General features: G+C 38.5%; 1 protein-coding gene across 1 annotated transcript; it reads right to left on the bottom strand.

Annotated features, from left to right (window-relative positions):
* On the bottom strand, positions 1–26909 carry alg6 (ALG6 alpha-1,3-glucosyltransferase). The gene is made up of 14 exons (XM_061737242.1): positions 26751–26909; positions 26511–26595; positions 24841–24930; positions 23915–24003; positions 23632–23714; positions 22379–22443; positions 21196–21381; positions 18449–18584; positions 13536–13621; positions 11524–11608; positions 11184–11254; positions 7734–7802; positions 3656–3848; positions 1–823 (listed from the first exon to the last, which is right to left on the bottom strand). Exons 1-14 carry the CDS (start codon positions 26830–26832, stop codon positions 626–628), a joined length of 1518 nt encoding a protein of 505 aa, XP_061593226.1. The 5' UTR covers positions 26833–26909; the 3' UTR covers positions 1–625.
* Positions 26910–27689: the final 780 nt, after the last annotated feature.

The following is a 27689-nucleotide window of genomic DNA, read 5'->3' as shown; positions in this document are numbered from 1 at the left end:
ACTGGGAGCAATATGATTTATTTTTACAAAAACTAAGTTTGTACAAAAATAACTTTAATGATGCGTAAAAATCAACAGTAGAAAACAGTCGCAAAGAAAAGTTCATGGAAAATGGTCAACAAACACTACCTTGTTTGCCATAATCCTGCGGACGCAATGAGGACTGTTAGAAAAAAGGAACACCTTCACCAACAATATGACTTTAAGGGGGCACTATAACATTGTAACAAAAACAACAAAACTGACCCCTTTGGGTTCAACCATTACAAGTGTTATTATACCGTGGTCACCTTCTCTTTCCTCCACCAACGGTTCGATCATAAAGAGTTCGATAAAAGATATTTAAACAGAAAACTTTTAGCTCAGAATAAAAAAAAAATGTTTTGGTCCATATCATAAAAAATACAGCTTGTTTCTTTAATATCTCCTCTGAATCAGTGTGTTTTTAAAACGTTTTCACCCTGTTTTTAACAAACAACATATCTTTATGAAGAAAAATTGAACATGTATGGGATTAAACGCATCAACTCCATTTATCCATTAAGACCTGAAATACCAGAATAGTGTCCTTAAGAGAAAACATACCTCGCAGCCCCACACCGACTCTGCTCGAGCCAAACATAGTTTAGTTGTTCTTCTTCTTGGTTTTTCTTCTCGGTTCCCCGCTGAACTGGAGGATGTTGAAATGTATAAATATGCTCAAAAAGTGGAGGAAAGCAGTCGCAGACACCAAGACAGGAAACAAGTCAGGCAGGTGCGGTGGGGGGTCCAGAACTGCACTGGTGATGCTCAAACCGGCCATGACTCCCATGCTGATGTAGAACTGTTGCAATGACAAGAAAAGCTGGTAAAGAATTGAAATCAAAACACAAGAGTATAAAGTTAGCACTAAAATACATACGTATTGCACAAGTTCAGCTAAAGTAAAACGAGTATGGAAACGTGCTGCTTTAGAGCGAACCAAAGTCAAAAGAAGAAGCATGTTCTGTTTTGTCTTACAACCGGTTCTGTATTCATTAAATCCTAATTTCAAGTTTCAATTGAAACGTTTAGGAAAAGTGGACAATCGACGCTTTGGTTAGGATTAAATTACTGTTATTTTTTGCTAAAGCTGCAGATCTCCACATTATTCTACCTAAAGCAGGCTGAGTTCCCCCAAAACAACATGCCATTTAGCTAACTATCCTCTCTCTTGTATTTGAGGAGATAAGTTGAGAATCTTTATGTGGGTTTTTTTGCGACTTTGATTCTGATTAATAATCATATAATATTCTGTAACCCGAACTTCTGGAGAAGCCGTAAAAAGCCAGAGTACCTCAAGCTACGGACAAATTGTTGGCTTTTCTCTTCATTTTAATTGCAACCATAATATCAAAGCAATGAATAATTTAATCAAAAAAAAAAGAAAAAAGCTCTCCAATCACACTGTAAATTTATCACTGACTGACGGACATCAAACTGGTCATTTGAGAGGCGCCATAAAGAAAAGATTCGGGATTGCAATATCACATTACCACCAATTAAAATGTTTTGGCCCATGTAACCGGTTTTTATCGTGTTACAGGGTTAATAACAGATGTGATGCTGAGACTGAGATCATTTGTGTTTTATGACCCCGAAGATAACTCTGCAAGTATGATGTAGGAAAGACCTCATGCTCACACCCGCTGCGCCACCCAAAACCCATGAAACCTTATCGGCATCATTGGGGCTCGCTATTTATGCTGCTTGTGTAAATAAATATATCTAGGCAAACCTGTGTTAATGACATGTGCTATAAAAAGACACCTTCTCTTAATCTCTGACACCCTACTGGTGCCCCTGTCGCTAAGGGGCCGGTGGTGAAGCCACTTCAGACGCTGTGGAAACTTAAATAAGTGATAAATAATTTTTGGCTGGCAGAGGCGTTCATACTCGGACAGCTTACACAGCTTACAGCAGCACATGATATTTATTTATACAGTTGGGTATATCTTCTGACACGGTTGCAATTTAGGTCTAATGCCACTTTGAAAATACAGGGCACCTGGGACCCTGCAATCAGCACCCGTCGTATTACAGCCGTGCAACATCCCCCGCCTCCCTTTCCACGGATGAACTTCATTTCATCCAGCACCAATATTTTTTCACTCTCTTTCGTGTCTTACTTGAAACAAATCTGCAGCTCACTACTTTAAATTGCCCATTACAGTTTCAATCCCTATTTGCATTACACATCTAATGTCATTTGTGCATACCTGGAACTATAAGCGTGACGATACATTTTCAACAAAAGCAGTCTTTTATCCCCTTGATTTTTCTTTCGGAAAGCTAAAAGTGCTTCGGAGTGTTGTAATTGGTAAATTTGGAAAAAATGAGTCTGCTGACTCAGAGTTACAGCAGTGAAGCCGCGATGAGCTGAAAAATAAAAAGGCTTAGGTGCAGACTCCTGCTACCGTTGACTTCGACATCACTGTGCCAGAAAAGGAACAAAACAAGAGGCTGGAATAACATGAATTACTAAAGATACATTGGTGCTCATCCATCCTAAATCATTTCCTCTTGGTCTGGTTCCTCTGGGTTCGACTTTGATTTCCAGGGGGCGGTATCAACACATGCTGAAGAAACTGTTCCCGGACACCGTCGGAAAAGGCAGACGACCAGCCGGAGAAATCAACCAGCATCAAGAAAAGACATCCAACATGGCAGGCAGTGAAGCAGCAGGAATGCCGATAAATGACAGATTTTTCGGTAAAAATCCATTTGATCCAAGATGTCATTAGTAGTTGGACATAGGGCTGGGCAATATATTGAGATTTTAATATATATCGATATATTTTCAAACGCGATATGGTACGAGACAATATCGTTTATATCGATTATAAAAAATTAAAAAAAATTTTTTTTTTAAATGTTATGATTTTGATATAGCTTATTTTGTGACAAATTGACTTGAATGTTTTACTTGAGATTTGCACAAATGTTTTGTTATTTGCACAACTGTCAACCTCAGTGGAAAAGTCTGCCTGTTACTGTCTACATTGTATTAATTGCACAGTGCATTTTAATTTAATTGTTATACAGGAAAGGGATATTTGTTTTATTTTATTCAAGAAGAATTTTTATTCTATATATGCAGGCAGTTTATTTTTGTTTCATTTGTTTCATACATTTTTGATATTGTGCAGACCTCTGTTAATAAAGGTACCTGTGTGACATTTGGCACGAAGTATTGTATTAAAACTGACTGTTTTTTTTTAAGGGTTTGCCTCAGAAAAAAAAGAAGCTAACAGAGATGCTAGGCTATAATGCTTTGGGGGAAACCCCAATTATGGCACCGAAAAAATATCGATATATATCGAGTATCGCCATTCAGCTAGAAAATATTGAGATATGACTTTTGGTCCATATAGCCCAGCCCTAGTTGGACATTCGTGTAACAGTCACTTCTAGGCTCCCTTCTTATATCCCCCACCCTGAAAGTACTGGAACATCTCAAAACATCGACCACCCCACGCTGCTATGGGGAGTAAAATATCTAACTGGTACTTTTTTCTTCGCCCTTGTCCCTGCAGAAAAATGAAGCGGGCCAGAGGCCAGGACAGGCCAAAGTCCCAGCTGACAAATACTGCGCTTTGTTGTTGTTGTTTTTTGTTCTGTATTTGCTTGCACTCACCTTCCATCTCACCATACGTGCCAGGCCCTTTTTTGAGAGGCAGAAGAAGAGCTTGTTATAGGCGTCCAGTCTCAAGTCGTCCTCTAAGGAGCGATCGAGCGCCGACAGCAGGTAGATGCCAAGAAAGAGGAATGCCAACGAGGTCACCACGTAGGGCTCCAGCAGCCCATCCTTCAGGAGCAGAGGCAGCATGCTGCACAGAGACGCAGAAACAAGCCAGCGTTTATGTCTCAAACATTTTTGTTCATGTTGGATTTTTTTCTGCTACCAAAAAAAAAACACACAACAAAAAACAAAAACAACCCCCATAAATATGGAACAACTTCACTATTGTTTTTGCAATGTCAGTGAGTGCATAAAAATGAATAAATAAATATTAAATACAATGCATAAAGATTAATACCACGCTTGACAAACAATCATTAGCATTAAAATTAAATCTGATCATTTATATATTTATTTATTTCCGATCCTGGGGTCCAACAGTACAAATATACATTTCTATAAAACTTTTACAGTACAATATAAAATGTTAGTTAAGCAGAATAAAACAAAGTAGATAACAAGTACAAAGAACAACAACTAAAATGAAAAACAAGACAAAAAAACAAAAACTAAAGATAATAATAATCAGAAAACAATGAAAAAAAGAAAATGAATTTTCCTAAATGAAAAAACGAAAATGAAAAAAAAAACAAAAAAATAAAAATAAAAAATAACAACCAAAAACAGATAGATTAAAGATAAATCCAAGTACAACTAAAGATAAATAAGTGCATACTAAATAAGGCAAATACAAAAACAAAAACAAAAAAAAAAGATCATAACCCCGACTGCCTAAAATGATACATATCAAAGATTCTTACAGTACGTAGTCCAAACAGTGCTTCATTCATGTTCTGGTCACATTTATTGAGAAACAAATCGACATGTTTCATCCCGCAGGCCCGTAGGAGCAGTGCTCGGGGATGCGTCTGACATTCACGCAGAGCTTATCTTAGTCTAGAGCAGCATGAGTAAGAACAACTGTTGACTCATGGCGAATCACACAACACCCCCACCTACAGAAACCGCTCCCCTCACAACAAACTACTTATTCAGGCAAAACGCTTCCATTCAGTCGATAAATATTTAACATTTTAGAAATACATACTTCCTCTGGTTTACGCTGACTGGTTCCATTCTCTCGTAAAATTGCAATTGCCCGGACATTAATTCAGCCAATTATCTTAACAAAAGATGTATTTTTTTTAAATGGCAAAGTCTGTGAGAGGCTGCAGATAATGTGACAGACCTAGTCAGACTGTACTGGGAAGCAACTCCAGAATGACCTCCTGTCTCTACAAAACACACTTAGACAGCAGGCATGAAGACTATGCCGTGTAATCCCCAGATATCCTTATACTAAACCACACGCACAACAATTAGTGCTGCCGGAAGAATTTAACAGCAGCTGCTGAAACTTATCTGCAGCATTTGCATCACTGCTCGTCTTATCCGTTCACGGGGGCCTCGGCTCAATCTGCGTCATTCAGCTTTTTTTTTATCGTTTCGATTTTGTCATCTAATAGCTGACGGTAACAAGAGGCCGATTCTAGACTAATGCGGTAGCTTTACGTCTGACAAGGATGCCCCCCAGGCCGATGTAACTTTTCCTTCAAAACAAAACCTTTCAGAAGTCACAAGTAGTTAATTATAAAAGCGTTTCCTGCTAAATTGTGCTCACAGTTGCTCTGAGAATGAGACACCGTGTGTGACTAGTGTGTCGGACTGAGTAAGGGAGCAGTGGCAAAAACCCATCAGTACGCTGGAATGAAAGGTTTGTCCATGTTGAAATTTAACTGTGACGTTGTAAAAGGAGGATTGTGTCACTTCTCATCTCTGCTGTCCCGGTCAGCCATCCTAATTCTTTTCCTCTTTGACACAAAGAATTAATCTAGTTCCTCTGGATTTGACTTTGATTTCCAGCAGACAGAACTAACCGATGCCCAAGAAGCCCCCTCTGGATCCCTCTTACACACACACTCATACATGCATACGTAGCGACAGGCATCCTGTTTTTTGAGCTGTTGCCTATCAACAAAAAGACATCCAGTGTTGTAGGAAAGCCAGTAAATGACTGTTGTTGTTTTTGCAGTAAAAATGTATTGATTCAACATGTTATTAGAAAGTATGCAGCCATCTTGGTTGTTTTGAGTAGAGGCTCTTGTTGTTGCTATGGTTCGATAATGACCTTGGAGCTTGGTTGATGTCAATTATGGGCAGTTCCCAAAACTCAAAAATAATCTACGTGTTCTGTTTTTGTACTATTATGGTTAAGTTGATCACAGCTGTCAGATTTCTTGATTCATTTAGTTTTAGAAAATACTAGAAAAGTAGTTTCAGTATGTGTCAGTGGAATGGTTTAGTCCAGTGTCTCCCAACCTGGGGACCGCACCCCCCCTGGGGGGGCGCCTGAGATCTCTGGAGGGGGGGCGAATCTTTGTCTGCTTTGAAGATTTGCAGTTGTAAAAATTATATTTGCGCATGTTAAATAAATAAAAAAAATCATAATAACGCACCTAATGGAATACTGTAATCAAAGTCTGTATAAACCCACTTAGTATTTTATTTATTAATACTACTACTCTGACAGGTTGTTGAAGGAAAAATGTTGAAAAAGACACATTTTTCAAAAATTATTTTAGGTTTTTGTCCGTATTTTATACATTGGTGACACAAAATGAAGGTGAGAAAAAAAGGCATATCTGTACAGGGTAAACCGAAGAGAAATGTATAAAAAAAAAACATACCGTATTTTCTGGACTATAAGCCGCACCTGTATATAAGCCGCATCTGGTCTATTTTAAAAAAAAATTATAAAAAAAGATATACAAGCCGCACCTGCATACAAGCCGCATCTGCTCTATTAAAAAAAAGATATGCAAGCCGCAGATATTTATGTTGTTAGATTAGATATTTCCTACATGTACAGAAGGATTTTGAACTGTAAATGATGTACATGTTTGTACCTAAATAGATCTTTCCTAACAGTGTCTTTTAACACGGCAGCAACTTTGCTGATTAAAACGGGACAGAACCAAGAGAAAATAACCGGTATTTATTCATCTATTTATCTGTTTGAAATCTGCTTCTACTTCTATCTGCTAAAGAAGAAGTAGCGTATTCTTCTTTGCATTTATTTTGTCTTAGTTTTGATTCTAATTCCGGTTAAAGCGCCCCAAGCGGTTGAAGAAAAATCCACAGAATAGCCGCACCTTTGTATAAGCCGCATGGTTGAAAACCTATGAAAAAAGTAGCGGCTTATAGTCCAGAAAATACGGTAATTAATGTTAATTCTTTTTAAATTAAAGATTCTTAACGAATCACTTTACTCTATTGGTGCTAGTACGTACGGGTCGGGGGGCCTGGCTGGTCTTAGACACAAGTAGGGGGGGCTCCAAGGAAAAAAGGTTGGGAACCACTGGTTTAGTCCATGCTGGTAAAGTAAAAGGCAACACAGAAGACGGCAACTGCTGAGGAATCACATGCACACTAAAGACCGATGGGGAGCTTGTCTGGACTTCTGAAATGCTCAGCGGGTCTGGATTACAACCTGGATTACGACTGCGGCCTCTGTTGTTGTGTGTATTAATGGTCTCCTTTTACTTCTATGCGTGTCTGTTTCTAAAAGAAAAATAATACTCCCAAACAAATAAAAAACCAAAAACAGTCTTGTGCTTTAAGCTAAAAGAAAAGAATATCATTGTTTGCTTTACTTTCTATGAAAAACATAAATATTGATTTTTTTTTTTTTATACTTTTAACATCAACTTGTTGATTTGATTGCTGTCACAGTATCCCAAAGTAACTGAAATAATGTCAAAAAAGATAATCACAACTGCTGTGAAACCAAAAGTTAAAATTAAGCCCGACACCATTTCTTTCCTGCAGGGTAACTGCAAAAATGGTGAAATGGCTCACGCACACAAACAAACTTATGATTCTGCTCTGAAAAAGCCACTGAGTATTTAAAAAAACCATGCAAACTATCCAGCTATTTTTAATTCACCTTTAAAAATTGTGTCAAGCTTCTTACCTGAACGTAGAAGCCTGGAGGAACCAAATAGCCATGAATGGGAGGTCGTTCAGGAGGAGGCAGACCGGCCTGAGGAATTGGAAGTGTCAGAAGATACAAGCGTTGGAAACATTCACTTATAAAGACGTTTTCAAGCGCTAAACTTTAAGCCTTATTGTGTTTGCGGATGACATTGTGATCTGTAGTGAGAGTAGGAGGTGGGTGGAAGAGAACACGAATGAAGGTCAGTCACAGCAAGACAGAATGAATGAGTGTAAATAAACAGGAAGTACGTAGACGAGTGAAGATGTGAAGGACGAGAGGTGATGAGTGTAGAGTTTAAATACTTGGGCTAAGTAGTCTGGAACAATGGGAAGAGTGAGTAAAGTGAAAGGTTTACAAGACAGAAGTGAGAGCAGCCTCTCCATCTGACATGGAGTCGGCAGTACTACAAACTCTCAGGTTCATACTTATGCAACCCGTCGAGCGTTAGATCTGCATCCTCCAAAATGTGTTACAACCAGGGGTAAATTTGCAATACGGTACAAGGGGGTCAAACTATGGAATACATATTCCCATTTAGCAAAAAAATGCTTCTCTGTACAAGGTTTTAAAGGATGTCTGAAACACCGCTTAATTTTTGTTTTGTAAATGGAACTGCTCTGGCATAAGAAATGGATGTCCTGAAACATTTTATCGTCTTAAAATCTCCTTGAAATTATTTTTTGTTTTTGTTCATTTGGTTTGTTATTTAGTCGTTTATTTTTTGTTTGTTTCCTAATTATTAAATTGTACTCTATCGTTTTTTATATATCCAATCATTTTTCTTTTGTGTAAATTCTTTGTAATTTTCCTTTAATTTCTATAATTTATATATTTCTAACTGTTCATTTGTTGATTTACTGTTTTTATAAGTATGATATTAAATTCTATGTTAACTATAGGTGGAGGCACCTGATAAGCTCTTTGAGTTTTCGCCTCTTCCTGCACTTTAAATTTGTAAAGTTGGTACTTTTATTTTTGTAATGTTTAACTGTGCAAATAAATAAATCTAAATCTAAAAAAAAAAAGCACTGACAAAAAGACAGGAAGGAGAACTGAAGGTGGCAGAGTTGAAGATGTTAAGATGCAGTGGTTGGATAAGTTTAAGAACAAGCACTTCAGAGGAACAGCCAGAGTTAAGCGTCTCACAGAGAAGGTAAAAGAGAATAGACTGAAATAGTTTGTACAAAGAAAGAGGAAGATGCATACATTGATAGAAGGATGCTGGAGATGGAGCTGCCATGCAGGAGAAAACCACAGACCAAAGAGGAGATGCAGGAGGAACAGTAAGATGGAAACAGATGACCTGGTGTGGTAAACCATCAAGGAAAAAAGGCAAACGAAGAAGAAGCAGATGACTGAAGTGAAGCCATGAAGGAAATGCATATGAATTTACTGCAAACCCGGGTTTTGCTATCAATTTCAGGGAATAACTTGCGTATAAGCTGATTGTTAATTAAAGCGGCCTGAATGAATCGGCGCTATTCTACACACTTCTCCGGGAGAGACGCCTTCCATCGGTCTCCTAGCCCATAATTACAGTCAGTGCTCTTTGGCGATCCTGTTACAGCCCAATAATTGATCCTGCGCTAACAACACCCCAAGCTGCCGCCTACCATTCTTTCCTAATCCCTGGACATGCATTACTGATTGATTTACTGGGACAGGTGGAGATATAACTCAATAGTTAATAAAGCAACAATCTACTCTAATCTAGATTAATAGATGAGCCCAGATCTAGGAACCAAATCCCTCGCTGTCGAGTCGACCCCGGGCTTCGCTCTTCTTCTCACAGCTTTAAACATAGAGGGGTAAACGATAATAAACCGCTCACATGCATGCCTTTGTGAGCACCTGTGCAAGCACTGCATTTACCCTGTTAAATACGATCCAGCTCACACATACCGCAGCGCATATCCTGACAATAGGAGCAGGGCTCGGGTCTGTGCTACGCTGCGTGTGATAACAGCGGGTGAAGAACCCCTCCGTTAGCAGCTCTGTGCTTAAATAGAATTGTTACTTTGCAGCTCAGGGAGAACAGCGGGAGCACGGCATCACTTTTTTTAAGTGCTCATACATTTCAATAATTTACAATTTGCAAGGCATAAACTGATATCTGGAGTGGGGACAAACAGAATGGCTTCTATGAGAGTGAAAAATAAATCTATATTCATGAATATTTCAGGTATGAGACAAAATAGGTATGAGGGAAATAGGGAAAAAAATGAGAATCACAATTTTATTGCTTAGAATTGAGTTCGCAATTCCCCGGCACAGTTTTTTTTTTTTCACAAATTGAAATGTTTATGTGGTAACATCTATAACAATAATGTCACAATTCTGACCCTAAATCTCTATCCTGACTACAGGCCAGTGCAGTGAATAAATATTATAATAATTACATTAAATAGAATGATATTTAATGTTTAATTAAATCTAAATTAAATTTAATCACCTGTTGCAAATTAATTTCTGTTTGATTGTCATATAAAACAGGTCTGTCTTGAAATTAAGACTTTATTTTATTTAAAAATGAACAAATATCTGGCTTTTTTTGGGCCAGTACCATAGACTAAAAACAAGGCCAATACCGGATCAGCCACCAGTGGCTTCACGCATGTGCACATTGTTTGTCAGACAGGGACGGGGGAACATCTCCATCTCTGGGCCGAAAGCTTGGGAGGAACCACGGCAGCCCCGGCTGCTCGCTGAGAAACCAGTGAAAACAATACATGCATTCACATTAGCATCTATAATAACACCAGAAAAGGTGGCTGGATTTGTCGCGAGAGAGGACTGAAAACTTTACTTCAGGTAAAATTATTGTACGCTACAGCGACGCCGAATGAAAAGACGAGTTTGCCGATGACGTGGGGCTAAGGAGGCATGTTTATGTGAGAGAAAAGGTGAGGATAAAATAAATAAACGTGACGAACAAATGAAGCTGCTAAATCTGATTCCAAATCAGACTGATAGTAAATTAGAGTCTACGGAAGTCGAAATTATACTACAAATACGATAATTACCATACATCTGGCAACACTGGTCGACAGGCTTGCTTTTCTTGCTCAGCCAATAAATGTTTATTTATTTTAACCTTTAATTGACCAGGAGAATCTCGTTGAGATTAAAAATCTCTTTTTCAAGAGTGTCCTGGCAAAGACAGCAACAGTAATCACATGACGTAAAAGGCTGAAGGAGAAGGCAACAACAATGCAGTCCTTGGGTGCTTTAAGGCACATTTGAGAAACTTAAGAGGAAATCTGGAAGAAAATAAGAGCGTTTTTTTGTTTTGCAACTTTTGAAGTAAAATGCAGAAGAGTCAGAAATGTGATTGCATATAGGTCTGAATCGAGATTGTGATTTTCTTTGTGCATCCCTACAAGAAGATGAACCTCACAAGTTATGTTTTATCCACATTGAACTTACAGCGAAGCCAGCAGGATGGACTTCTCATGGACTTGATAGGAGAAGAGGAAAAAACCCAGAGATGAATTCACCTACAGTAGGAGAAAAGATTTAGTGAAAAAGCTACACTTGCAGTAATTACACATTATTTCCATGGGAAGGAATGAGCAAACTAGTGTATGAAGAGAAGCATCAAACATATTTAGATTGGAATCATGGTACTTTATTCATTTATCAAAAGCCTCAAAATGAAATTGTAGTAAATCAAAAGTATTATCTTTGTGTCACTAGAAGCAAGTCCCTACACCTTTCTACATCAGGAGGGTTCAATACACTGTTGCTGAATGGCACAAAAACTCACCAAAGCCAGTTTAAACTGCCAGAAGGTGGGCTTGGTCAACAGCCTGACAGAGGACGGTAGTACTGCCAGCAGAGTGAAGGCCAGACTGAGACACAAATGAAAATGGAAGATGAAATTACTGCAGGGGGAAAAGAAAATGACCCGGCATGAAACGTATGTAAAAGTATAAAGATGACTGTGAAGCGGAGCCAGTTTGCAATCCACCTTTTCATGTTTCTAATGGCATAATATGTCTAAACCAGGGGTCGGCAACCCAAAATGTTGAAAGAGCCATATTGGGCGAAAAACACAAAAAACAAATATGTCTGGAGCCGCAAAAAATGAAAAGTCTTGTATCAGCCTTAGAATGAAGACAACACATGCTGCATGTTTCTATATTAGTTATAACTGGGGGAAGATTTATTTTTTCATTATGCACTTTGAGAAAAAAGTCGAAATGTCAAGAAAAAAGTCGAAATGTTGGGAAAAAAGTCGAAATGTTGAGAAAAAAGTCGAAATTTCAAGATTAATGTTGAAGTACAATCTCGAGAAAAAAGTTGAAATGTTGAGGAAAAAGTCAAAATTTCGAGAAAAAAGGCCAAATGTTGAGAAAAAAGTCAAAATTTCGAGAAAAAAGTCGAAATGTCGAGAAAAAAGTCATAAGAAAAAAAAAGAAAAAAAAGGAAGAAAAAAAGTAAAAAAAGAGAAAAAGAAGAAATAAAGGAAAACGAAAAGAAAGGAAAAAAAAAGGAAAAAAAAGGTCAAACATTTTTGAAAAAGCTCCAGGAGCCACTAGGTCGGCGCTAAAGAGCTGCATGCGGCTCTAGAGCCGCGGGTTGCCGACCCCTGGTCTAAACGGACAGTCTTATAGTATACCGGTAATAAATAAGTACATCAAACCAGGATTTAACTGTGAGCACATGTCATTCTTTTCACATTCCCCCTGCTCTGCAGCTACAATCGCTCTGTGTGGGAACTGTCCACATAACAACCCATTTTAGGGTTACCAGGCTGTAGTTTAATCCCTCACTTGTCACCTATTGGGGGTCAGGGACCGGAAAAGACAGATGAAGTGTTAGAGCTAACGTATATAAATGTGCAAAGAAGGTCAGAGAGGTCAGGAACTAGTTGCGTGTGCGTTACAACGTATTTGTACAGCAAATCCCAGTGTAAGAAGTAGATGGAGATGGCAACTCGAAGCAGTAAATGTTACAGCAGCGCCAGTCGATGGGCGTGTAGCATGTACGATGGCGAATGTGTGTCCACACGTGCAGCGCCAGGCTTCTGCGGCCCGGAAGGACACGGATCACTTTTCACAGCTGATTCATTTTATGTAAACAGAACACCCACACCAGAGCATTTAGCGGCCCACTCCGGGTGCCAAAAACACAAGAGTGTTTTTCGTTTGTTTGAAATGCACTACAGTAAAAGAAGTCCAACTTGATCCCTGGACTTAGCAGTCTGGCAGAAACGTGTCCGTGCTGCAAACATAGGACTCCTAAATTTAGTGAGCGGGGTTACTGAAGCGGAGGCCACCATGACACAAGTGTTGTATCACATTTTTCTGACTGTAAATGCACAGGACTTTGAAGTTCGGTAGAAAAGAAAAAGAAAATAAATGAATAAACGACAGGAGATTCTCTTTTGAGCTCTTCCATCTAGTTTATCTAATAAATCACATGATCCATAAGACTTTTGTAAAGAAGATTTGGCTGTGAGACTGACCAAATCTTTTTAGTACAACTTTCTGTGCTTTTTTTCTTTTTCAAAAACAACCACAACAACAAAAAGTCTTGGTTAGAAGTTCCTCATGAGACTTTTCTTTAGGCGATGATGTTATTTCTACTATTTAGATCACAATCTTTATTCCTGAGGGCAAGCTAGTATTTCCAGGGAAATTGAAAATAGGAGTTAAGAATGCAGGAGTTGGGGGAGAAGAAAAACATTGCACCAAAATAAAAAAGAAACAAAAAGAGATATTCAAAAGATAGAGAAGAATTAAGTAAAACTTGTTAGACAGATAGAGGGATTACCTGAGGTAGAGCTGAGAGTCGCTGGACAGAATGGACCTGATCTTTATCAGGGTGTTTAGACTGCACCATGTGTTGGCCACCTTATCCTGTACACACACACACACACACACGCACACGCACACGCACACGCACACGCACACGCACACGCACACGCACACGCACACGCACACGCACACGCACACACACACGAAGAAGAATAAAGAAATGTTTCAAATTCAACTTGGGCAGTGTAAATACATCTCCTCAGGCTTTATTTCAAAAGAGAAAGTAAACAAGTGCCACTGCTGGAAGTCAAGTTATATAACCAAAAAAAAAGAAAGGAAAAAAAAACTATCTAAGACATTAGTAATACACGTCTGATGAACAGAATACGTATATCTTATAAACTTTGGCGACGAGGTTAAAGTCAAAGCAGATGCAGATCAGGCCCTGAAGAGTGGGAAACTGACCTGCAAACAACATGGGTTTGGCTGCTGCCATTTTCACTGGAACAGAAAGTACCGAACCAATTCATATAGGCGGGGAGGGCTTTATGCCATGTCTTATACTCGATTCGTATTCGAGTTTTTCTGGATCAGTGTAGTTGGTATTAATGTACCAAAACTGATATTATGTGTAAAATATTTTTGAAACGTTTTTGACCGAGAAAGTGTAGATGGAATTAGGGCTGGGCGATATATCAAGATTTTAATATATATAGATATATTTTCAAACGCGATATGGTACGAGAACATATCGTTTATATCGATTTAAAAAAAAAAAAAAGAAAAAATTATGATTTTGATATAGCTTATTTTGTGACAAATTGACTTGAATGTTTTATTTGAGATTTGCACAAATGTTTTGTTATTTGCACAACTGTCAACCTCAGTGGAAAAGTCTGCCTGTTACTGTCTTCATTGTATTAATTGCACAGTGTATTTTAATTTAATTGTTATAGAGGAAAGGGATATTTGTTTTATTTTATTCAAGAAGCATTTTTATTCTATATACGGTATGCAGGCAGTTTATTTTTATTTCATTTGTTTTATACATTTTGATATTGTGCAGACCTCTGTTAATAAAGGTACCTGTGTGACATTTGGCACGAGGCTTTGTATTAAAACTGACTGTTTTTTTAGGGGTTTGCCTCAGAAAAAATGAAGCTAACAGAGATGCTATGCTATAATGCTTTGGGGGAAACCCCAATTATGGCACAGAAAAAATATCGATATATATCAAGTATCGCCATTCAGCTAGAAAATATCGAGATATGACTTTTGGTCCATATCGCCCAGCCCTAGATGGACTTACCGAATTGGCCTCTTTTTTATTTGATGTCAATAAATGCATTTAAGATGGATGGATGGATGGATGGATGGATGGATGGATGGATGGATGGATGGATGGATGGATGGATGGATGGATGGATGGATGGATGGATGGATGGATGGATGGATGGATGGATGGATGGATGGATGGATGGATGGATGGATGGAAAGACAAGCAGCAACGTTCTGCTTTGACATATCAAAATTGAAATATGTAGTGAAAATAATGCACGCCCATATACCAGGGTGAAATTGGGTTTTAAAGGTTTGTGGATGAAATAAAGAGACACTGTACGTTACAACCTCAATAACTGACCAGAAGTTGCAGCTCAGCTTAGATCAGATGAGGAGGTCAAGCGCTTCAGCCGTTTTGCATACATCACTTATATTAAGAGCCAAACCACCAGCCTGTCCATGATATCATACACACCACACATGTCTAGATCAGCTTCATGAATCCTCCTGGGATGTTTTAGGTGTGACTTTATCTAGAAAATCTATTTCTGGCCTCTCTTCTCTCCTCTGTGCTACAGCTGCTCACTGCACAGCTGTTTGGATCTTAATGGCAGCCGAGTCAGCAGCACTGGCTCGTCCAGCGTTGTGTTATCTCAGCCCCATCCTTCCCTCTGTCTTGTCTCTTTCCTTACTCCAAATAACCACTACGGGAATGTTCTTGGATGCCGTCTGAAGGCAGCACTTGAACAAATGTAAGGCCGTGCAGCTCCTTTACCTAGAAGCGAGAGTGGAATTTCACAACGAGGAAACATTTGGTGCCGTTTTTTGTGAGCGGCAGCAACGTGAGACGGCAGAAAACAGCTCGGTGCGTAAACTTACAACTGCTCCCTCACAAAAGTCTTGCCGGCAGCGGCGCTCTGCAGCCCCTCTCATCCCCTTCTGCATACTTGCACAATTTTCAGCTGGGGACAGTTTACCCCGGGAACCCCCTTGCGCTGTCGTCACGGCGACGCACAGCACCCTTCACACCCGCCACACTTTACTTTTTGTCTCTTAATCGCGTTGTTGAACAAACGCTACGTCCGCCTGAAGGGATTTTCAACGCTTCTCAGGTCCATGACACCTTGTGGCGGGTGCCACCTCGATGACTGCGACGAGAACTTTGAACCTTACAGGGTTTCAGAAATGAGAGCTGCAAACCTTGGCGCAGGCTGTTCGTCACACATTCGAGCAGAAACACACACAGTCACTTTACCTCCGCCTTTCATGACAGTTGTCAACACTGCGACTTAGGGGGTGTATCGGATTTTCTTTTTCACCACTTCACCTTATTTTTGTAATTATTACATATCAATGACTCTGCTATAACTGGAGCAACATAGTATTAAAAAATGGATGGAACATTTTTTTTTTTAAATACAGATGTATGAATCTGTTTTTTTTTTTTTCCAAAGATCTAGTCAGCAGATGTCAGATGTGCTCCGATATGCTTTAAGCGTATCATTGGCCCAATTCATCAGTGCGTATGGCTGGATCGTAGCTGTGCTGCTATGATGTGCTGAAAATGACCTGCATGGTAGATTTGTGAGATTTATCATTCTTCTATACCAGGGGTCGGCAACCCACGGCTCTAGAGCCACATGCGGCTCTTTAGCGCCGCCCTAGTGGCTCCTGGAGCTTTTAAAAATATGTTTGACTTTTTTTTTCCTTTCCTTTTCTTCTTTTTTTCCCTTTTTTCTCTTTTTCTTATTTTTTTTCTTCTTTTTTTCCTTTTTTCTCGACATTTTGACTTTTTTCTCGAGATTGTACTTCAACATTAATCTCGACATTTCGACTTTTTTCTCTACATTTCGACTTTTTTCAAAAGTTTTTGACTATTTCCTCAACATTTTAACTTTTTTCTCAACATTTCAACTTTTTTCTCGACATTTCGACTTTTTTCTCGAGATTGTACTTCAACATTAATCTCGACATTTCGACTTTTTTCTCTACATTTCGACTTTTTTCTCAAAATGTTGACTTTTTTCTCGACATTTCGACTTTTTTCTTGAAATTTTGACTTTTTTTCTCAACATTTCACCTTTCACCATGTGTTTTCATTCTAAGGCTTATACAAGACTTTTAATTTTTTGCGGCTCCAGACATATTTGTTTTTTGTGTTTTTGGTCCAATATGGCTCTTTCAACATTTTGGGTTGCCGATTCCTGTTCTATACGTCATGGACCCTCCGACACCTCCCTGGGAAAGGTTGATCTCTTGACCTTTCACCATTTATTCCACTGTTTTCTTTGATCCAACAGGGTATCCATTTCCAGTCAGCTAAGCACTGAGAGGTGGATGGAAGGATATTCAGCGTGCGGAGAGCAGGGGACAGTCCTAAGGAAAGCAAGGGGTGACTCGTGGGTTCTTGAATGACGTAGTAAAAGTGCTGGTTAATGCTTTGTGTTACAAACCGTTGAGAACCGTGAAATTAGAGTTTAAGCTCTAATCTAAAATGTCACTCGTTAGAAAACGGTGACTCGTAACTGACACGCACAAGAAGACATATGAGCAAAAAGAAAACAACTCTTAACGATAAATGCAAGAATGTCACCGCTGCTTTCTGAAACTGAATCACCGTTGAGATCAACGTCCGCTTCTGTAACTAGAAACTTCTTTCTACAGTTCTACATCAAAAAAAGGCAGGAATAACTTAATCACAAGCTGTTTCTCTGAAGACTCAGACATTATGACTAATGGGGAAATCAGGATGTGCTGATTAGGCCTGTGTTGAAAAAAATCGATTTCCCAATTCTAAATCGATTCTCATATCAATTCCTAAAAATCGATTCATATGTCTAAAGATCTTTTATTTATTTATGTATTTTTTTTTTCATCATTGCATTACAACTTTTGGTTATTTTTTTGTTTATCCCCAAAAAAGGAATGTTTTGTTGGACACGAGAATAACTGGTGCCATGTTTTTGCCTTTAAATATGTTTAAAGGTATGAAAACATTAAAGTGTTAGGTTATAATTGCATAAATTGTCTATATTTCATTACTTTATATACTGTCTTGGGGTTACATTTGCAAAAAATGATAAAAACCAAATGCTCAAAAATTAAAAACCAAAATAGACCGAAAATGGTACAAATAAAAACGGAATGTGGGAAAAAATAAAACCGAATTTAATCCGTCTCTGTTTCCTCCCTGGATCTGTTTGGTAATTCTGACCAACGATGTTTCTGAAAGCAGTTCTATCAGCATTCTGGGAGCTGATTGGTCCTTACAGCATCATTAGCTGCAATACTTGCTGTTTAATCTCAATATAATACTAGTAGTAATATTTTGCATAACTACAGTCATATAATTCATACAACAGCTCAAAAAACAGTTTTAACAACACTAACCCAAATCAATATTGGAATCGAATCAAATCTTGATAATCGATTCTGAATCTTAAGAATCAGAATCGAATCGATTCTTGACATTTGAATCGATCCCCAGCCCTAGTGCTGATCACCAATCTACTGGAAATAAAGGACATGTTGAAAAATGCAACATGAAATCCATATTCATAGATATTTGCAAGACTATAGAACGGCTGTCTTCATGACAAACGCTTGCCAGAGTCTTTCCAGTGCTGTTTTTATGGCAGATCTGTGTACCTCAAACAGGCCTCGGGCCACGGGAAAGATCCTCCTGACCACCTGCAGGGCTTGGCCGGGGTCAGACAGGAAGGGCAACCAGCACAGGGCGAACGTTAACAACACGGCCGCAGCAACTCTCACCAACAGGAGGAACCTACATGAAGACAAAAAACGAGCAACAAGTCTGAGCATGTGAGGAACAGATAGGCAAAAAATAGACATAAAATAAGCAATTCCAACATAAATAGCTGAGTGAGAATTCCGTCTGTCTCCTAAATTATCCGTTCCCGCTGAGATTCCTCAAACAATCAGTGAACGCTGTCTGCAAGTCCTAAATTTGGGATTTGACCCTCGTCCTGAGGAATGTAGTGAAAGCTATGCATCAGCTGAAAGTCTTCAGTGTAGGTCATAGTATCTTGCCAGCTGTAACTGGGAAGCTGCTGGTTAAGTTGCACACACAGGCATAGCTGAGGAGTTTGGGCATGGTGAGAGTGTCATCTGGACATATCTCCCCCCGGGGCCTAATCCAGCTCTCCATTTGCTACTCAATGCCCTTGGTACATTGTTACTAGATAAACAGACACTGGACACACTGGTAACAGCATCCAATCTGATTACCTCAGTCATTCTGTGACTCTCATGAGGACACTGCTCTCTTACACACTGACATTACTGGAGGGGGCATGCAGCTGACGCATTTGTGCACAGTGACAAGACCACGCAGCCGACAAATGCACCATTGAATAATCATGCCGTCACAGACATACATTTTAATCATCATATTCCTTCAGTTCTCTACCAGACGATTTAAATGGTTTGCTGGGCCTGAGAAGAGACGCAACAACATTGGACTAACGCAGCAAATGTCTTAAACCAGAAGAGCAAAACTCTGCATGTCAGAAATCTGTCTTTGTGTTTGCTAGAAATGTCGTTTTCCTGAAACTTTGATGTTTCCTACATGAATGCTAGTGCATCTGGTCTGATTGCGTTTCTGGCTTTGTAGCGTTTTATCATGTGTTAAATTTCTGAAATGTACTATTTTCCTATTTTACTATAAGGTCCTTCATCCCCACAGCCATCAGACTCTATAATAAGCAACTGTAGCCACCCGTGTGCAATAAACCTGTCTCTTTGTAAGTGCAATAACCGCTAAATACCTCACGTATTTTTGAAAATATTTGTAAATATTATCCGTTTTTTTTGGTGTTTACTTTTTTTTTCTCTTGTACATACTCTTTTTCTACTTTTTATATTGCTCTTTTTTATTATTTAACTATTTATTGGTTATTTATATTTTACATTTTTTTGTATAAACCGTTGAGCGTGTGTGTGTTTTGGCTGCTGCACGACTGAATTTCTCCTCTGGGAGATCAATAAAGTCTTCTATTCTATTCTATTCTATTTTTTTTTGAGAAACCGTAGAAAACTCAGACATGCGAGAAAATAGGAAATATTAAGCCAAACAGCTGCGTAAGAGTTTATTCTGCAGCTCCAACATGTTTGTGTTGTTGCCGTGTTTTCTGAAACATGCGTCTGGAACTCCTGAAGCATTCTTAGACCATTTTTGATTAGCTTCTGGTAAATGTGCACTGCACTTCAGCTTTGGGTCCAAATAAGTTCCGTCAGACAGATTCTGGCTCGACTTTGTTTAGATCGCATGAGCCTTAAAACTGCGGTCATTGTGAAAATATAACTCAATCGTCATCTCATCTTTCCATAAAATTAGTCACAAGAAGGTTTCCTTGGTAGCTGACAGCGTTACTTGAGAGCGATGGTGTTGGTTGGGGAGCAGAGATGCACTCTCAGTCCATGTCTCGACAACCACTTACCCGTGTGCTCATGGTTTTAGTTCAGGTTTTCTTCCAGACCTTGGTACAGCAACTACAGCTCCCAAATTCTACAATAGTTTGAGCTGACAATCTAAGAATCTAAAATTATTCTGAAATAACGCCAAGAAAGTAAGTGAATGTTGACACAGACAAGCAACTTATTACAGTATCTTTATGTATATTTTATTGGCCTGTGTTGAAAAAAAACGATTTCCCAATTCTAAATCGATTCTCATATTATTTGTTTATCCCCAAAAAAGGAATGTTTTGTTGGACACGAGAATAACTGGTGCCATGTTTTTGCCTTTAAATATGTTTAAAGGTATGAAAACATTAAAGTGTTAGGTTATAGTTGCATAAATTGTCTATATTTAATTACTTTATATACTGTCTTGAGGTTACATTTGCAAAAAATGCTAAAAACTAAATGCTCAAAAATTAAAAACTAAAATAGACCGAAAATGGAACAAATAAAAACGGAATGTGGGAAAAAATAAAAAGTTTGCTGCCCTGGATCTGTTTGGTAATTCTGACCCACATGATGTTTCGTAGTAATATTTTGCATAACTACAGTCATATAATTCATGCAACAGCTCAAAAAACAGTTTTAATAACACTAACCCAGATCAATATCGGAATCGAATCAAATCTTGATAATCGATTCTGAATCTTAAGAATCGGAATCGAATCGATTCTTGACATTTGAATCGCTCCCCAGCCCTAACATTTTAGATTTTGCACATATACTTTTGACCACAAGTTGATTCCTTGACCCCCTGTACCCCCCCAGCAAAACATGAATATTCAATGAAATAATTCAAAGCCATAACACGAGCCATCTCCAAAATGAATTAATCTAAAGATCTAATTGGATTAATAAGACAGCCTGTGATATTAGAAGACAATTAAAAGAAAAAACAAACACATAATACTTACCCGCGCCCCAACAGGCCCACTTTGATGGACTTTCCCAGCAGGTAACAGAAGAAGGGCAGCGCATGGTACAGCTCCATCTGTTTGTAGTTGAGAGCCAGTGAGAAGGCCACGGATCCCAGCGCATCCCAGCCCAGACCCAGAGCCAGAACCCCCCACAGCGCAAAGCCCAGGCTCACTCCATTGTACCTGATACCGTCAAGGGTAATACACGTAACCAGTTTTTGGGGTTTTTCTAATGGTATCTAAATAACAACTTCTTGTTGAAATAGAAAAGAAAGCTCCAACGAGCATAGATTTTCTGACCTTTTTAGCAACTGTTTTGGATTAGTCTCTCATACTATAACAGATTAACAGTGTAGACCAGCTTTAGAAGATGCTAAGGCCCCACACAAGTGATGATCTCACAGGCGGCGGCCCGCTGAGGTGGTTCGGGCCTCTGATGAGGATTGAAACCTCCCCCGGGAGGTGTTTCGGGCATGTCCAACTGAGAGGCAGCCCAGAGGCAGACCCAGGCCACACTGGAGAGGTTATACATCCCAGCTGGCTTGGGAACACCTCAGTATCTGAAAAGGCAAGCTGGAGGAGCTGGGCAGGGAGAGGAAGGCCCGGATCGCTCTGCTCAGACGGCTGGCCCCATGCGTGAATCCAGATAAGTGGAAGTTAATGGATGGAGTGGATGGATTAATGCGTAGAGACCATAAATGAAATACCACAGCTGTCTTCAAAATTAGATTAAGTCTCTTTCTATTGAACCACTAAATGATAATTCATGTTCATGTGCATTTCACACATAAACATATTGTGGCTGTTAATAGTATTTCATAGAATTATGCAAAGATAAACTTGGAAAGTATAATAATTCCAGGAACAACTCCAATGTTATGTATTCACTTTCTTTTTCTTTTTCTCATTGGAATTGTGAAAAAATAAAAAAACTTCTGTTTTTAAGTCAGAAAATTCATCTCAGAGGTTGTTACAGAGGCTGTGGAAAAGTAAACACACTTCATATTTAAATAACTCCAAAAATAATATCAGCTCCCATGCGTCTCAAGTCTTCTTGGATTTAACTTACACTACAAGTCCAAGCGTTAATATTTTAAAATAAATGTATTTCAACAAATCTAAATCTAGAAATTGCACTGCAATCAATAATAGAAGAAATGCACATGCACATAAAGGATACTGGAAATGGCCATAATCAATGAGAATGAGTCCTGGGTAAAGGAGTATGCAGAGCAGTGTAGAAACCTGGAAAAAGAAAAAAGAAAAGGTAATATTATCTCACGGCAACGAAAAGCAAACAAGAAATAACCAACAACAACAATGACTTAAATTTCCTTGTAGGTTTTTAACATTAACTATGAATATGCAAAACCAATTTTTTTTTAAAGTGTGAGTGAGAATCTTCAGCTTCAGATTGGGAACATTTCAAGTTAAGCTGAATAAAAAAGAAGAACCTTCAATAAATACATCTCAATACTTTTACACCCCATTATTGGGATCCTTGAAGAAACCATCATATTCCAATGTAAATACTTGAATATTCGCAGAAAAAAGTTATTTTTTCTTTGAAAGAATGTATTTGCATCACTCTCCCATCACACTGTTTTTATACCATATCATTCAAAGACCAATGAAAATTATCTTAAAATTACAGCACTGTTGTTTATAATAGCACTTTATGAGGCAATGTATTGTGACACAGTCATGTCTCAAGTAAATACATTTGAAAATGTGTAAAAGTAACCTCCGGACCTGTATCACTTGACTGGAAAATGACCATTATCCTACACCAGATGTGATTCACTTCCTTTGCTTTAACGTGTCAGAATCCCAGAAACAATGCGTTTTGGCACCTAATGATTTTTAATGTCTTTGTAAAAATCTATTGCTCTTATTTCTTACTTTTTTGTTTAAATCGTGCTTTTTATTTATGTTTTAATGTCTGTAAAGCACTTTGAATCACCTTGTTGTTGAACTGTGCTATACAAATAAGCTTGACTTGCCTAATAAGCATTTTAATATTTTGTTAAGCAAAAAAGACACACGTAAGACAGAACGTGGTGCATGGTGGAAGAATTGGCTCCAGTTTAAATGTTTCATAATGGAAGACAATGTACTCGAAATTTTCCCCCTAAAATCAATTGTACTGTAAATGTATAAAGATCTAATGCCGTGCTGCCGTTGGCGGCTTTATCACGGCTGTTCTGAACTTCTTCGCGGATCTGTTTCTGACGAGAAATAACTTCTGGGAAATGTAATAAAATCATATGATCATATTATATTGCAATAATTACTCCATAATTCCCCATTTTTGAGTAGCAGCACTGTAAGCTCTCTTAATAGGGGTGGGTCCCGGCCCGGGGCTGAGGAATACAGGCTGATCTGAATATCTAGATGGAAACCCTTGGTTGTCAAACAGACGACGACTTTTACCTTTTGTTTTGAAGTTCCGTCAGTCAGGTAAAAACAGTATAAAACCACAGCAGGAATGTAAATCAACATATCGGCTACCAAGACTGAAACAGACACATAAGGCAGAGTAAATTACATTATTATTTGCATGAAGGTATTAAAATAATCTAATTTAGTTTTAATCTAATCTAAAAATGACTATGTAAAATACATTTAAAAAAAAAATCGAGATAAGAGTTGTTGAGCCATATCAAAAAATAAAGACATTAGAAAAAAAAAATCCCTTTTTTCATAGTTACTATACCTGTAGTTCTCATAAATAACTTGTGTGATGGACTCTCATAGCCTCTGGATCTGAGGAGCTCCACCCATTCAGGGTTGATCATCTCGGCTCTGCAGAAAATCGGAGATTATGATTTCCTTTTAATCAGAATCAGAATCAGAATACTTTATTATCAATGTACCTGGGTACTGTGAGATTAGAGGTAGCATCACCTCTCCAGTGCAAGATAAATAGCAGTAGTGCAAAACAATAAGAAATACAAGAAATATAAGTAATATAAAAAATATAAAAAATGTTAAGGTGCATTTGAATCGTTTTTTTTTTTTTTTTTTTTTTTTTACAGATGACAGTATATACATGTGTAGAATATTGCACAGAGTCCGGGAGAAGTATTGCACAGTTTAGAGAGACAGTAACGAGGAGCTCTAGCTATCGCAACCATTGAATGATTACACATTTAAATACATCACCAACATAACAACATGGACCTTCAGGTGATTCCAAAAAGGTGGACTGTTATAAGCATACAACTGGCCTAATGAGTCATCCATCCATCCATTATCTATACCCGCTTTATCCTTTGCAGGGTCACGGGGGTCTGCTGGAGCTTATCCCAGCTATTTTCAGGTGAGAGGCAGGGGTCATCCTGGACAGGTCGCCAGTCCATCGCAGGGCCACATATAAACAGACACTCACACTCACATTCACACCTACGGGCAATTTAGAATCACCAATTAACCTAGCATGCATGTTTTTGGACCGTGGGAGGAAACCGGAGTACCCGGAGGAAACCCATGCAAGCACGGGAAGAACATGCAAACTCCACACAGACCCTGCTGGGCCTGGGAGTCGAACCAGGGGCCTAATGAGTCAATTATTCCCTTTTTTTCCTCCATTTGAGCGTTCAGATATCATGTATAACTCCCCGGGTAATCAAAATGACTTACACATAAGCACAGAGCCAGCTGTGGTAGGCGGTGAGAGGAGGATAGTCAAGACCCCAGTAGTTCAAGTCATTGTCAGAGGTGTTGAAGTACCTGAAGGAGCACAAATCATGTTTATTTTGAATCAGTGGGACTGTCATGTGGAGATGCTCTGTGGTGATTATACTCTCCTGAACACATGTTTTTTTTACCACAAGAGTGCCATCATTTTGTTATCATCCATCCATCCATTATCTATACCTGCTTTATCCTTTTCAGGGTCACGGGGGTCAGCTGGAGCCTATCCCAGCTATTTTCAGGCGAGAGGCAGGCGTTACACCCTGGACAGGTCGCCAGTCCATCGCAGGGCCACATACATACAAACAACCAGACACACTCACACCTACAGGCAATTTAGAATCATCAATTAACCTACTATGCATGTTTTTGGACTGTGGGAGGAAACCGGAGTACCCGGAGAAAACCCACGCAAGCACGGGAAGAACATGCAAACTCCACACAGAAAGACCCTGCTGGGCCTGGGAGTCGAACCGGGGACCTTCTTGCTGTGAGGCAACAGTGCTGACCACCAAGCCACCGTGCTTTTTTATCATAATCATCATAATCATGATCATCATAATCAAGTTTATTGGCCAAGTCAGGTCAAAAAAGACAGGGAATGTGACTCGGTTATTTACTGTACAGTAAATAGACAAATGGCTCTTATTAACATATATACAATTAAAAAAAAAAAGTGAAAGGTGCATTGTTACAGCATATGATTGTATTATTATTAGTAGCATTATTATTATTATTATTATTGTTATTGTTATTTAGAGGTGTCGAGTTACCTTAGTTACTTAGTTACCTTACTTAAGTAGAATTTTTGGTTATCTATACTTCACTGGAGTAATTATTTTTCAGACGACTTTTTACTTTTACTCCTTACATTTTCACGCAATTATCTGTACTTTTTACTCCTTACATTTTAAAAACAGCCTCGTTACTCTATTTCATTTCGGCCTTTAAAAAAAAACTATCCAGTTAAATTGCTCCATCCGGATAGAGGGAATTTGGTTGTGGTTGTTTCAGATGTTCTTGTCCAGTTTTGTTCTTACATCCGTTCCCTCAGATTCCTGCAACTAAACTTGGATGTACATTCCAATAAAGGTTAGGATAAATGATAACATGCCTCTGAAGTTTGACTTTTTGCACCATTACAATACTTATAGGCAACTAGTCATCATATCTCCTGCTCTCTGAAACACATGTTAATGCTCAATAGTACACATATATGGTTGTTTAATATATTTGCATTATACTAAGATGCATTCATTTTCAATGGCTTTTGTCCTTAATGGCTTTTTCCCCCTTACATTACTTTTACTTTCATACTTTAAGTAGTTTTGAAACCAGTACTTTTATACTTTTACTTGAGTGAAAAACTTGAGTTGATACTTCTACAGGAGTCTTTTTTTAAACTCTAGTATCTATACTTCTACCTGAGTAATGAATGTGAATACTTTTCACACCTCTGTTATTATTGCACAGTTATTGATTGATTACTCTGAGACTCATCAGAGCAACAGCTTGCGGGAAGAAACTGTCTAATTATTATTATTATTATTATTATTGTGAAAGGTGTGGGTTTTCTCAAGATGAAATCAAATCAAATCCAGTGACTGACCACTGACCATTCATGATGAGGGAGGTTGTAGGTGACTTCTTGCCAGTGTCTTTGGGCTTCATAGTCACCAAACATGGGAGGTTTCCCTGCCCCTGCAAGAAAACAATACACTATCAGCTTAACAGCTGCCACAACTGAATGAAATTAATGAATGAAAGCGAGAAAACAGACCCACAAAAACCCAAAACAATCCCTGCAGCAACTAATAACAACTTCACGTGGACTCGCTGCTCCCCACACTTCCTACCTGAATATGAATTCAGCGAAACTCCCCATCTCACAACAACACCGAGTAAAACGCAAATTGACACGAGACTCCACGTTTGCATGGCTCCGATGGGGGAAAAAACAGCTTTAGAGGCAAAACCAAACGACAAAAACCCGTTTCATTGAGGCACTTTTGACATATGCGTTCACTTCCTGTATACGTCACTCGCCGATGCGTCGTTTCACATGCTCATTGGTCACTGTGCTCTGACGTCACCAGAGAGGCAGCGCAAAGGGCGCAAACACAGTCGGTTGACTGAAAAGGTGGGGAAACAAAAACAGAAAAAAAAAACAATATAAAAGTGTTTTTTTCAAGCAGACTTATGCAAAGCAAATGTCAACACTTGTCGGACAGACAGACTCTATTAAGTTATCTTACTCATACTATACATTTTTTTATCTGATGCAACATAATGTGATCACTTAAATTCAGGGATGCAAGTGATTGTGACATATGATAGATAAGTCTAATCTAATTATACCATATTAAAGTTATAGACAGCTGAAGGTACGTTTAGCCGTCAGAAATGTCAAAATGTTATAAAATATGAGCTCACAGGCAGTTATTATTTTTTGTATCATAAGACTAAAGCTATAAATACTTAATAATTTAGCACCATACACTGATAACATAAAGAAGATATCAGAACCAAGTGGATAAATTGATTACCATATCGCTTATCTTATCCATTGTTTATACTAAATTTCTACTTCTTGTTTTCTGTGTTATTATTTAGCCGAGATTCTATGATTCCTATTTAGATATATTATTAACAATAACATACTAAAACAATAAGAAAACTCTGTAGCCAGTTTTTTTTACACAAAATATTATCTAATAATAACAAAGATTAGCGATCTGCATTTGAATGGTTTTATGCAAGCATGAAGGATGAATAATGGTTGAATAACTCACGGA

This window comes from Cololabis saira, chromosome 13 (assembly GCF_033807715.1).
Source record: "Cololabis saira isolate AMF1-May2022 chromosome 13, fColSai1.1, whole genome shotgun sequence".
NCBI lineage: Eukaryota > Metazoa > Chordata > Actinopteri > Beloniformes > Belonidae > Cololabis > Cololabis saira.
The sequence above is the reverse complement of the archived record's forward strand: the minus strand, read 5'-3'. Positions and strand labels throughout refer to the sequence as shown.

Coding starts and splice junctions, on each gene's coding strand:
- alg6 (XM_061737242.1), bottom strand. CDS start 26,832: ATGCAAACGTGGAGTCTCGTGTCAATTTGCGTTTTACTCGGTGTTGTT. Junction 26,596..26,750: donor TTCGCTGAATTCATATTCAG/GTAGGAAGTGTG, acceptor GTTTTCTTGCAG/GGGCAGGGAAACCTCCCATG. Junction 21,382..22,378: donor ATTGATTATGGCCATTTCCA/GTATCCTTTATG, acceptor TGACGGTATCAG/GTACAATGGAGTGAGCCTGG.